Below are 13,116 nucleotides of genomic sequence, written 5' to 3'. Positions count from 1 at the left end.
ATTTAAGTCATTTAATTTTCTGTGAATAAAATGCAGACTGTACAGTCCATTCATTGGGGTGTAATTGTACCTTGGTGTCGATCATTCAGATGATTTAAAATAAATACATCAAGAAAGAAAGTAAGACGGTAGCTTATACTTCAGCCTTGTTTCTGTTCCTGAAACAATAAAGGGATAGTTGACCCAAAAATTAAAATTCTGTCATTTACTCTCCCTCATGTTGTTCCACACCCCTTAAGACTTTCGTTCATCTTTGGAACACAAATAAAGGTCTTTTTGATGAAATCTGAGAGCTTTCTGCCCCCCCACTGACAGCTATGACGCTTTGAAAAGTTCATAAAGGGATTGTAAAACTAATCCATATGAATCGAGGGGTTTAGTCCACATTTTCTGAAGAGACTAGGTCACTTTATATGATGAACAGATTGAATTTAGTCTTTAATTTAGATATAAACATTCATCAGTGAACATAAACAGAAGCTCAACCAAACCTGCTTGATGCACAAGAACAAACCTTATACAGAAGCTCAAACGTGCTGCATAACACAAAAATAAACCTCATTGGTTCTCGCACGTCAAGCAAACATGCTTGAGCTTCCATTTACCATAGCTGACGTGTGTGTTTATGAATGTTTATATGCAGTTTTGGGGAAACTTACAACTTAAAAAGTTTATTTTTTTATCAGACGTTAAAGCCCTTTCACATCAAATGTGAAATTAATAATCTTAAAGTGGAAGGAAATTAATATTTACACCTGTACAGCAGAGGGCGCAGCTCAAACTAACCTTTCAGCTGTGCTGCCATTCTGGATTAAAGAAGAATAGGATACATGGGAAAAAAGTTCAACACTCTTATTTCTAAATCTAATCTAAAGTAATTTTTGCTTATTAGTATGGATGAATTAGATTATTGAAGATCAACAGCAAAGACAAAGACTCTAGAGCAGTCGCTAGCCAATTGCATTCATGCAACGCCAGAAAGTAAAGGTCGCGTCAACAACAAGCTTCAGATACGCCCTCCGTCAAGCGCTAACGCCAACGCCCCATGTGTTTGCAGCGTAAATGTGAAAAAGTAACTTGCATTACTTATCTGAAAAAGTAACTTAGATATTTTGTTGTAAATTGAAAAAGAAATGCATTACTTTACTAGTTACTTGAAAAAGTAATCTGATTACGTAACTCAAGTTATTGTAATGAGCTACACCCAACACTGTTTATATGTGAATAAAAGCCTAAATTCAATCTGTTCATCATATGAAGCGATGGTTTCTCTTCAGAAAATGTGGACTAAACCACTCAATTCATATGGATTAGTTTTACGATCTCTTTATGAACTTTTTGAAGCATCAAAGTGTCAGTTGCATATCTATGGAGAGAGAGAAAGCTCTCGGATTTCATCAAAAAGATCTTAATTTGTGTTTCGAAGATGAACGAAAGTCTTAAGGGGTGAGGAACAACATGAGGGAGGGTGAGTAATTAATGACAGAATTTTCATTTTTGGGTGAACTATCCCTTTAAGTATGGCTTCTACTCTGAACGGGTCCATTTCAAACAGCCTACAGTTAGAATAATTAACTACTTGGTGGAAGAATTGTTTACTCCGACCTTTTTTGACAATATAATGTAAAACCGCTCGAACTCTTGTGGCCAAATGCCACAAATCCTAACGGCCATATTGTGTTCGTTTTTCTACAAATAGTGGAAGCGGGTCCAACGTTTGATTGGTCTGAAACACCAAACCCCACCTCTCATTTACATGACCTAATGATGTTTGAACTCTCAGAGAGTGATTCAAACAGGGCCAAATTATGGAGGAGCTGGCAAGAGAGAGCATTAACTTTTTAACAAAGCCCTCGCTGGACACGAGCGGGCCGAAGTTGGGCTCTTTAGGAGCGGTTTTCATCATGCTGAAGTCCGCGCTGGGTGCAGGGCTTCTCATCTTTCCCTGGGCGTTTGCCAAAGCTGGGGGAATTCACTCTGCTGTCACTGTGGAAATGGCAAGTAACTCTGTGTGATTGCTACAATGAAACGAGGATTGTTTTAGTATTTTATGACTCTGTTTTCATCACTGTGGCTTCTACCTCATCGATCATGTGCACACCAAAAGAATTATCTTGTCAATGTATCCAATGCTCATTTGTTCACACATTGTTTTTTACTCTCTAATGTCTGAATGGAATATTTGCACTTATTGTAATTTTGTGCACGATATTATATGATGTATTTCTATCTTACATAGATTTCTCTTGTGTTCCTGATCAGTGGACTGGTAATCCTGGGCTATTCATCTTCAATCAGTGGACAAAACACATATCAGGCTGTGGTCAGAGATGTGTGCGGTCCTGCCATAGGCAAACTCTGTGAGATCTGCTACGTCCTTAACCTTTTCATCATATCTGTTGCTTTTCTAGTCATAGTGGCTGACCAGCTTCAGAAATGTAAGTAACATGTTGATGGGATGTTTTTTTTATTACTAATTGCTCATATAGTGTCATTATCCATTAGATCTTCACGTTGATCCATCTCCTTTCATTTCTTCCAGTGTGTCTCTCTATCTATGAGTTAATCACAGGCTTGCCAGAATCAGAAATGCCGTACCACTGGTACACAGACCAGAGATTTGCCCTGTTTCTCCTGTGTCTCTTCTTCATTTTCCCTCTCTCTGTCCCGAAGGAGATCAGCATGCAGAAGTATACTAGGTGAGGAACTATATTCTGTCAGTTTCTTGCTTATTTCATTGACTGTGTTGTTCAAAACAGTGTAATTATTGTTAACTAAAAATATTGAACATTGTGTTTGGTATTTTATTTTATTTTTTAAAGTTTTTATTTCAGTTAGTAACCACAGGGCAACATTTCAAATTTTTAAGTACTTAAATTATTAAAACTAAAATAAAAATAAATTATAGCTAAATAAAAATAGTTTAAAATAAAACCTAACTAAAAAAAATGACAAAATGCACATAACCAAATTACTAAATCTTGAAGAAAACTTGCAAATATAATAATAAAAGTTAATAATTAAAAATATTAATAAATACTAGTGTGTGTATAATAAATATATATATATATATATATTACACTAGTTCAGAAGACACCATTGCGATGGCCAAAGCAGGTTTATTCAGGGATGTGAAAAAGTCGTTAAAGTTGTTAAAACCTTTGAAATAATAGTAATTCCTATAGTAATTGTTTTTCAAGGATGTATTTCATTAGCTAGACATCGGTACTTCCTCACAAGACAGTGATGTCCAATTTTATGGCCGAAAGATTTTTAAGTGAATTCTTTTCAGTGAATTGTGTGCAACACTTCACAAATCTGTTCGTATTATTTATTAACAAATTTATTTTGGAAAGGGTATGGAAAAACTGTGGGAACCCTGTTTAGATGGAAAGAGTTGCAACTGCAAGTAAGTGAATAAAAAGGCTGAGATTCTTTCATGATTTTTAGGAAGCGTTGTTATTGCTTCTGTTTTTCATTAGGACATTTACAGTCAATTGTCGTGACAGTGCACAGCATTTTGAATAGCTTTAAAATGACCCTTTGACTTATAAGCAAAGTTTTTCCCCCACACATTAGCAATATAATTTGTTTAACTTGTCAGTAGTCTTTATTTATTTTTGCTCAGTGTTCTAGGAACTTTTGCTGCCACGTATCTCACTGTTGCCATTACTGTGAAATACCACATGAGGCCCGTCCATGAGATCAATCTGTCACCTCTTTACAGCAGTGGGTGAGTGTGGAGTAACCAAGCTTTCAAATTTAGTGGCAAACTATATAAAGGATCCCTCCATCATAATCCCCATCTTTTCCCCCTGCGGTGCGTGAACAAATCTTACTGTCATGCTGAGCTCTGAGTGAATGTAATTGGCCAGTGTTGGGGGTAATGCATTACAAGTAATGTGACTTACGTAATGTAATCCGATTACTTTTTTTTTTAAGTAACTAGTAAAAAACATTATTATAACTAGTTATTTAAAAACAAACAAGCAAGGCCAGCCCAGGTGAGAAAAAGTAATGCAAAAGTAACGTAACGCATTACTTTTCATAAAAAGTATCTGTAACACAATTAGTTACTTTTAAACTTTCATTTAATTGAAAAGCAAATTTTATCTGTAAAACCACCTGTTTAACTATCACTATTGTTCGTATTATTTAGAGTAAGCTCATGGGCGTCGATGTTCAGCGTCATCCCGACTATTTGCTTTGGCTTTCAGGTGAGTTTTCTTGCTTTTATCCAACAAACTACCATTTGACTCTTGAAGAAAAAGAGAAATTATTTCACTGAATATCATCTCTGTAGTCCACAAATGAGGGGAAGCCAAGTTGTTTTTACTCTCACTTTAATATTTAAGGTCAGGTCAGATGCAAAGCGTGAAAAATGGTGCATCTTTGAGGTGAGTTTTATTTGTCAGCACTGAGGGATTGTCAAAAATGTAATAAAAGTCCACCGGCAGCAGAAGAGCGCAGAAATACTCTGCCCGCTGCCCGAGGCTGATTGATTACAAAGCGGGAATGGAGAGAGGAGGGAAATGGAGATATGAAAAGAGCTGTGCAGCAGGGGAATCGGTGAGAAATGAGCTAGTGCAGAAAGTTAGTTATTACAGGAAAAGCTTTTTTTGGTGTAGACAAAGTGTGCTGGAGATCTGATGTTTGAACCCAGCTGATACGGTGTCTGTTTTAGTGCCATGAGGCCTGCATTGCTGTCTACAGTAGTATGGAGAACAGGAAGTTGTCCCACTGGGTCTTCATCTCTGTGGTGTCCATGTTGATCTGCCTCCTCATCTACTCTCTCACTGGTCAGTGATTACAGCTTATTTACTGAAACTCAATATGAATTGCATATTGAGTTATCATGCTTCTTCATTTTCCCATCAGCAAAAATGTTTTTGTTTTTCATGGGTTTTGAAAGGCATTTTTATTTTTTTCATTCCATATATATATATATATATATATATATATATATATAATTAGCATTAAATAACATTATATCCTGACGGCTGTTATTGCTGTTTTTTGTATACAAATGATATTAAAAAAAAGTAATCAAAAGTGACAGTAAAGACAAATTCTGTTTCAAATAAATGCTGTTCTTTTTGTTCTATTAATGAGAGAATCCTGAACAAAAAAACTATTACAGTATCCACAAAAATATTAAGCAGCACTTAATTTTTTCAACATTGATAATAAGAAATGTTTCTGTAAAATAATAAGAAATGTTTCTGTAAAAATGCACCAAATTGGCATATTAGAATGATTTCTGAAGGATCATGTGACACTGAAGCCTGGAGTAATGATGCTAAAAATCACAGGAATAAATTACATTTCAAAAGATAGTGAATAAGAAAACCGTTTTTACTATATTGTTGATCAAAGCAGAAGAGACTTCTTTCAGAAACATTAAAAATTGTTACAAGGTTCAAGGATGGCTTGATTAAACCCTGGGTTTATATATTGTAAGTCCTCCTCTTTTTTTAATCAAGGAGTGTGTAGTAGTTGATTAGTAGGTAGGGGTGTAACGGTACACAAACGTGACAGTTCGGTACATACCTCAGTATTGAAGTCATGGTTCGGTACAATTATAATTAACATTTCTTAGGATAAAACATTCTCAGCTAATGCTGTAAACTACACTAGTAAACATTTGAAGTGGATCAAAACCTTTCATCAAAGTTGTCCTGAAACCTTATTCTTAGGTCAACTTAGTTCTTAGGACAACTTTGATTAACTTTTTTTGATCCACTTAAAGGTGATTGAAATTGAATTTACCTCGGCATAGTTGAATAACAAGAGTTCAGTACATGGAAAAGACAAACAGTGAGTCTCAAACTCCATTGTTTCCTCCTTCTTATATAAATCTCATTTGTTTAAAAGACCTCCGAAAAACAGGCAAATCTCAACATAACACCGACTGTTACGTAACAGTCGGGATCATTAATATGTACGACCCCAATATTTGCATACCAGCCCATGATCAAGCCATTAGACAAGGGCAGGCAGTATTAACGTCTGGATGTGCACAGCTGAATCATCAGACTAGGTAAGCAAGCAAGAACAATAGCGAAAAATGGCAGATGGAGCAATAATAACTGACATGATTCATGATATCATGATATTTTTAGTGATATTTGTAAATTGTCTTTCTAAATGTTTCGTTAGCATGTTGTTAATGTACTGTCAAATGTGGTTAAAGTTACCATCGTTTCTTACTGTATTCACGGAGACAAGAGCCGTTGTTATTTTAATTTTTAAACACTTGCAGTCTGTATAATTCATAAACACAACTTCATTCTTTATAAATCTCTCCAACAGTGTAGCATTAGCCGTTAGCCACGGAGCACAGCCTCAAACTCATTCAGAATCAAATGTAAACAATTTATTTTTTGTTGTTTAAGGCAAGCGCAAGCTCCATGGGCGTGGAGCACGAGATTTAAAGGGCCACACACCTTGAATCGGCTCATTTCTTATTATGCCCCAAAATAGGCAGTTAAAAAATGAATTTAAAAAAATCTATGGGGTATTTTGAGCTGAAACTTCACAGACACATTCAGGGGACACCTTAGACTTATATTACATATTTTAAAAAAAAGTTCTAAGGCACCTTTAAAAATGTTGACTGCTATATATACAGGAAACCTTTTCTTGCACATTACTATAATATTAAAGGCTACAATTAACAACAGAGCCCAAACTGTTTATTTTTAGATATAATAATCAACACTCAAATAAAAAAAACAAACAAACATGTAAAATGCACATAAGGCAATCTAATTATAAAATAATTTTTCAAATAATTTTTCTACTCCAGTTCATTTTTGAAATATAATCATTCACACAGTTACTGTCATAACTTGTTTTCATGACAAATTAAATAATTAAGACATTACTAACAGGTCAAATAAATATAATGAATATATAAGCTAATATAGTGCATATGTTTAATGAAATGCTCCCCTCTAGAGAACATGCTGTGGACACTAAATGACTTGCCTGAGGTAAATGTAATGCTACGTGAGATGTTATTCTCAAGCTGTTTTATTGAAGTCTTTCCGCCGTTGAAACACTAGTTGAGCGATTACATGTAAACATATCTATGCATAGATAATTTCTTCTTCTGCAATATTTCCTGTTGTGATGTTGCATTGTGCACGAGCCCCCTTTTGGATTGGAATGTGAGTTGCCTGACTGTATTTGTCGTCTAACTGTATGCACCGAACTGTGACGTCCGTACCGTGGTGAACACCATTACACCCCTAATGATTAGACATTTAGTTGTTTAGTAATGAACGTATTGTTTAACAGATGAGCTGTTAACAGGACTATTTTGTAGGAGTCTTTGGGTACCTAACGTTTGGGAAGAACGTTGCTCCTGATATTCTGATGTCGTACAGTGGGGGTGACGTGACCATGATCGTTGCCAGGTTGCTGTTTGGTATCTCAATCGTCACCATCTACCCCATCATTGTCTTGCTTGGAAGGTAGGCTATGCGGTAAAGTGTGTCTTACGTTTATTAAGAGAACAGTTCCGTGTCTAGATGAATTGACCCGTCTGTGTGTGTAGATCTGTGATCCAGGATCCACTGCTGCGGCAGCGACACAAACACACGGCGGTGACAGAGTCTTACGAGAGCCGTACCCGTGTTGCCTTGACCACGGCCTGGGTCACAGTCGCTCTTCTCATAGCAGTGTTCGTTCCAGACATCAGCAAAGTGATCAGTGTTGTCGGGGGAGTCAGTGCTTTCTTCATCTTTGTATTTCCAGGTAACTGTATGACTGATGGATGGCTGTATGTCTTCATTAACTAAAAAAATATTGTCATTTATAAACAAATGTTTTTTTCTGATCTAAAAGTTTCACCTTGATTCTCACAACACTTTGTCTCGGCATAATAAATATAATGTGAATCTTTTAATGCTTTTCATATTAGCATGATGTGTATTGAGGTTTTTTATATTCACATGCAAACATTTTTATTGAAGGACTTTGCCTAATATTTGTGGTGCAGTCAGAGTCAGTTTCTCCTACAATGAGGTGAGGGAATTGTAGTTCTTTAGGATCCTGTATGGGATATTTCATGGAATTCTCACTTGTTCTATTACTTGTATAATAACCTTGTGTTTTTATGCCTTGTTTTCTCCCAGATATCTTTTGGTCGCATGGGGAATGATCACACTTTCCTGTGGTGCCTATATCTTTGGGCAGAGCACTTCAATTGCGATTATGCAACTCCTAAGTGAAATTTAATTTTTTTTGTATGTTACTGTTCAACACAAGGATTTTTAACTGTATGGTCTTGCATAATTTTAGACACTGCTCCAATACTTCAAGTGTGGAATTGTTCCTTGTAATGGAGATCGTTGTACAAATGTTGTAATAATAATCCAACTCGAAATGAAATACCTCAGACAAATTAAAGTCATGTGAATCTGAATTATTATTATTATTATTATTTTTTTAATGTTCTGCAATTGTAATGCCCATTGTCATGTTAGCATAGATGTGAGCTAAATTATACTTAAAGGGTTAGTTCAACCAAAAACTAAATTTCTGTCAAGTACTCGCCCTCATGTCGTTCCAAACCCGTAAGACCTTCATTCATCTTCAGAACATAAATTAAGATATTTTTGATGAAATCCAAGTTGTTGTTGTTTTTTTTATCTCCCATAGAAAGCAATGAAATTACCACATTTAAGGTCCAGAAAGGCACTAAAGACATCGTTAAAATAGTCAATGTGACAACAGTGGTTCAACCTTAATGTTATGAAGCAACGAGAATACTTTTTGTGCGCAAAAACAAAACATAAAAGTGCAGGTTTCCGTGTTTATGTCTGAATGCCGGCTCAGGATTGGCTGACACTGTACACGTGAGCAGCACAACGCATGCGTGTAATGCTGACGCAGGAGCCGGCCAATAATGAGTCTGCGTTTTGACGTAGAACCAGAAGCGCTGCACTGTGTTTACTTCGACAACAGCGTAGGAGACTGACAGGAAAGAGAAGAAATTGTTGAATAAAGTTATTTTTGTTTGTTTTTTGCATTCTCGTCGCTTCATAAAATTAAGGTTGCACCACTGTAGTCACATGGACTATTTTAATGATCTCTTTACTACCTTTCTGGGCCATGATAGTGGTACTAAAATTGCTGTCTGAAGGGGTCAGAAAGCTCTCGGATTTCATCAAAATAAAAAAAAAAAGGTTTGGAATGATGTGAGGTTGAGTAATTAATGACAGAATTTCAATTTTTGGGTGAACTAACCCTTTAATGTTTACTAATGTAGTTAACTTGCTAACAAATGAAACCTTATTGTAAAGTGTGACGATGTAAGAATGTTTATTCATCTTGTTTCATTTCAACACCCAATGACTAAAAATAATGACTCCATTGAAAACAATTTAAGATGAAAAATGCAACGACAGATCCTTTTTCAGTACTTTATTGAATAGCAGCACTCTACATAATCTAGAATTTTAACAAATTTAAGACGAATATAATACTTTGCATCCCTGCAATAAATCTCTACACTCACTTATAAGAGAGAAAGCCAGTATACGGAAACATACATGGGTATAAGAAGTAGTATTTCATCAAACAATGCCATTAAAAGTGACTGCTCATATAGTAAGTTTTATTCATTTAATATATAGTTTTGTTTCTTTTTGTTCCGTTACTGGAGTAATATAAAAGAAAATAAGAAATGCACAAAATCCATTTAAAGTAGCATAGCTAAATTCTACGGCAAATAATTTACTGGACATTCATTTGTAACATGCACTCACTGTGAGGGATAAACAAACCAAACAGAAGGCAGGATTGGTGGGAAAGGAACGCTGCAGTTTGGGCCGTGTCGGTTTCGCCTGGTATTGAGTTGTTTACGTTTTGAGCCAACCAAAAATTCACACAAATACAACAGTCTTAGATTTACTAATCAACAAATGTGAGATGTGAAAGTACTTTGAAAAATCCTCTTCTGAATTTTGGCTTGTCCTGAGAAATGAAATGATTTGATGCCAAATGTTTAATTATATATATGCGATAAAACTGATGGAATATTAAGTCAGCGCCACTCTCGAAATCTATGCACTCTTCCTAGATCCACATAGTATCGGTCAAAAATGGTCAACATAACATTTTCAAGATAATTCTGTTATTACTGAGTATATTCTCTAGTCTCTATCAGCAAATATCATTTACATAAGCATTTCATCTATAGTTCAGGTACATTGTGCTTTTGGACCAGATGTTTATTTGGTGTGTCGTAAATGTAGGCCCTTTGACTGGCAATATGTGTCATGCCCATGGTTTGACAAAAGTACCAGTCTCTCTACATCAGTGGCTTTCAATCCTGGTCCTGGGGACCCACAACTCGCACATTTTGTATGTCTCATAGTTGGAGCTCTTTCCCTAACAAGCTGATGATCTGAATCAGTTGTGTTAATTAGGAGACACACAAAATGTGCAGAGTTGTGGGTCCCTAGCACCAGATTAGAAAATCACTCCTCTACATGGCTCATGAAGATACAGTTCAAAGTATTTATAACACCAACCTATAACTAGTATCAAATGACCTTTACAGAAATGCTATTGTCCATGGACAGCTGTAGAAATACTTTGCTGCACAGTTTTTGTCTTCTCAGAAGTTGTACCATAGGGAACTGTTTGCAAAGCAGCGGATGCATGTTTGAATTGGAATGAAATATTAATCAGCCTCATTTAGTTAGAAGAGACTGTTTATGCAAGTTGATATTTCAAATGCAAATGCGAATCAACCATGTGAGGTTCCCAAATGCTTTGGGGAGTTTTAATGTTGTCTATGTACGTTGCAATGGAGGTGAAGAAGGAATTGGTACTGTGTCCAGCCGACACTACTTTTGGCTCAATATCAAATGGATACTGTGTAAACAAGTAATTACAAAAGAGAAGGAGACAGAGTGGGGAGAGCGCTGAGAGAAAGGGGGGTGGTTAAGATAGCAGGGACTGTGACAGGGATGGAGTGGGGGGAGTGGAGGAAGAGGAGGAGAAGAAAAGGGTTTCAGGCATAAGGCGGGACCATTCCACCCGCAGACTGGCTCGCTTCTCAGTCTCTGTTCAGGCTGCACCAGGCGGCTAGAAAGAGAGAGACAGAGTCAGTGTCATTTTCAAAGAGATAAACAACAGTAAATGTTTAATGCCTCAACTGCACATCTTTATGTTTATCCACCTTATTTTTAACGCAAGAGTGGGTGCAGCCATTTGTAAACGATGTGTTTTGCTTACGCTTCTAGTTAGTTTTATCTGTACAAAACAGCTCATTATGCTGCTTGATTTTGCAAACTGCCATTTCTTATATGTATTGTCAATTATAAACACTTGTTTGTAGTGCAAATAGTTTTACTGTTTACTAAACCTAGACAGGCTGCTAATGAATTGGAATTCTTGCACATTCATAGAAAATAGCTTACTTTCACGTTGCAAAATATAAGGCGGATAAAAATTTGTCAACTGGCATACATAGACATAGACATAGGCATCGTTTCTGTTGAGATTATGCAAAACGGCACCAGATGGTAGGGGATGGCTGGTGAAATCACATCACATTCAAAGAGAAAATCAGATAAAAGGTTTCCATTATGTCATGGAAGGTTTATCAGAATGTGTGACGGAGAATCAAAGAACTTGGTTATATAAATAACAGAAAAATCTAACTTGTATTGTAACAGGCAAAGCCATGCATGCAGACACAATATATAAAAAAACTCCAAATGTGTGATACTTAAAACATAGTTGTAAAGATTATTTTAATTATTACATACATACATACATACATATACTACATTTATAAACATATATATATATATATATATATATATATATATATATATATACACACACAGTCAAACCAAAACTTATTCAGACACATTGAATATTTCATTCATTAAAACAGTTTATTCACTATAGTTAAAAAAAAAAATGGTAATAAAATATGACAAGGGGCCTCATTTATAAAGTGTGCATTGAAAAATGCTTAGCGCCACGTCAGGGTCGGAACAGACGTATGCACTTTTCCTGTCAGATTACTGCAGGTTTTTGAAAATCTAATCTATTCTTGCAGCCCGCCATTCTAAATGAAAGGATTTGGACAATGACTGATCTTTTCTATGTAATTAACATTAATTAGGTGTTGTTTACAATGCTGAGAACTGAAACCATTCAGCTGCACTCAAGTTCAAGATCATTTGCGATTTATAGATTTCACATCTGAAAGAGAGGCGTACGCTCGTCTTCTGTGTGTACGTTATTTAATGAATGTTATTCACATGTACGCACATCTGAGAAATGATCGTAAGATCAAATTTAAGATGGTTTCTGTGCAACATTTTATAAATGAGGCCAATGATCTCAGAGTTAAATTGTGTCAGAAAAAAATAATCTTAATTATGTCAGATAACGCTTAAGCCTGGTCAGGTCAAAGTGTCTGAATAATTTTTGGTTCCAAAATTTTATCAATTGTACTGGTAGTCCACTGTATGAAGAATTTTTGTGTATAATATGTCACAGTTTACTTTATTTTGCTATCCTCGCTTACATAAATGAACTATAGTGTCCTGCACCCACTAGTAAAAATATATAAAAAATTATTTATAAAAAATCTTGTGTCTGAATAATTTTTGGTTTGACTGTATATATATATATATATATATATATATATATATATATATATATATATATATATATATATATATAGGTCTCTTTTAAAATGAATGCGTTAAATGTAGAGACTGTCATAGGACGCACATGCTGAAAATTAGCGTAATCCTGCAGGGTGCATAATGGCTGTGAAATGTAAGGACATCTCTCCCCCGACTACACAACACAATAAAAGTAGCATCAAAGGCTAGTTTGGCAATAATGCCCATAGCAGCCCTTATGGCAGGTAGCAGTGAAACGCACCAGGTACAGCAACAGAGGACACAGCCTCGGGCTGGCATAGAGTATCCACTTTCACATGCTGGAAGGCCTTGCAAGCTGCAGTCTGAAGGTGCCTGAGAGAAGCAGAGACAATTAAAAAAGGAGCAATACAAACATAGTTCCAGAACTCTAATGTCTTCAGATGCAAAGCAGCATCAATAATATACTGTA

The 13,116-nt window shown here is 35.8% G+C and overlaps 2 protein-coding genes across 2 annotated transcripts in view; one reads left to right on the top strand and one right to left on the bottom strand.

The window, feature by feature from the left end:
* The first annotated feature begins 1,808 nt into the window (after positions 1–1,808).
* Positions 1,809–8,372, top strand: slc38a8a (solute carrier family 38 member 8a). The gene is made up of 10 exons (XM_067389317.1): positions 1,809–1,997; positions 2,240–2,438; positions 2,543–2,699; positions 3,629–3,733; positions 4,160–4,217; positions 4,685–4,799; positions 7,331–7,478; positions 7,562–7,761; positions 7,980–8,031; positions 8,142–8,372. The coding sequence occupies exons 1-10, from the start codon at positions 1,809–1,811 to the stop codon at positions 8,242–8,244; spliced, it is 1,326 nt and encodes a 441-aa protein (XP_067245418.1). The 3' UTR covers positions 8,245–8,372.
* A 2,666-nt stretch (positions 8,373–11,038) lies between these two features.
* Positions 11,039–13,116, bottom strand: part of necab2 (N-terminal EF-hand calcium binding protein 2) — a 140,736-nt gene continuing 138,658 nt past the window's right edge. Inside the window, exons 12-13 of the mRNA XM_067389316.1 lie at positions 12,928–13,019; positions 11,039–11,103 (exon numbers count right to left, since the gene is read on the bottom strand). Of these exons, the coding sequence (XP_067245417.1) occupies positions 11,075–11,103; positions 12,928–13,019 (121 nt within the window). The 3' untranslated portion in view covers positions 11,039–11,074. The remainder of the gene's footprint in view (positions 11,104–12,927; positions 13,020–13,116) is intronic.

This window comes from Chanodichthys erythropterus, chromosome 7 (genome assembly GCF_024489055.1).
Source record: "Chanodichthys erythropterus isolate Z2021 chromosome 7, ASM2448905v1, whole genome shotgun sequence".
NCBI lineage: Eukaryota > Metazoa > Chordata > Actinopteri > Cypriniformes > Xenocyprididae > Chanodichthys > Chanodichthys erythropterus.
The sequence above is the reverse complement of the archived record's forward strand: the minus strand, read 5'-3'. Positions and strand labels throughout refer to the sequence as shown.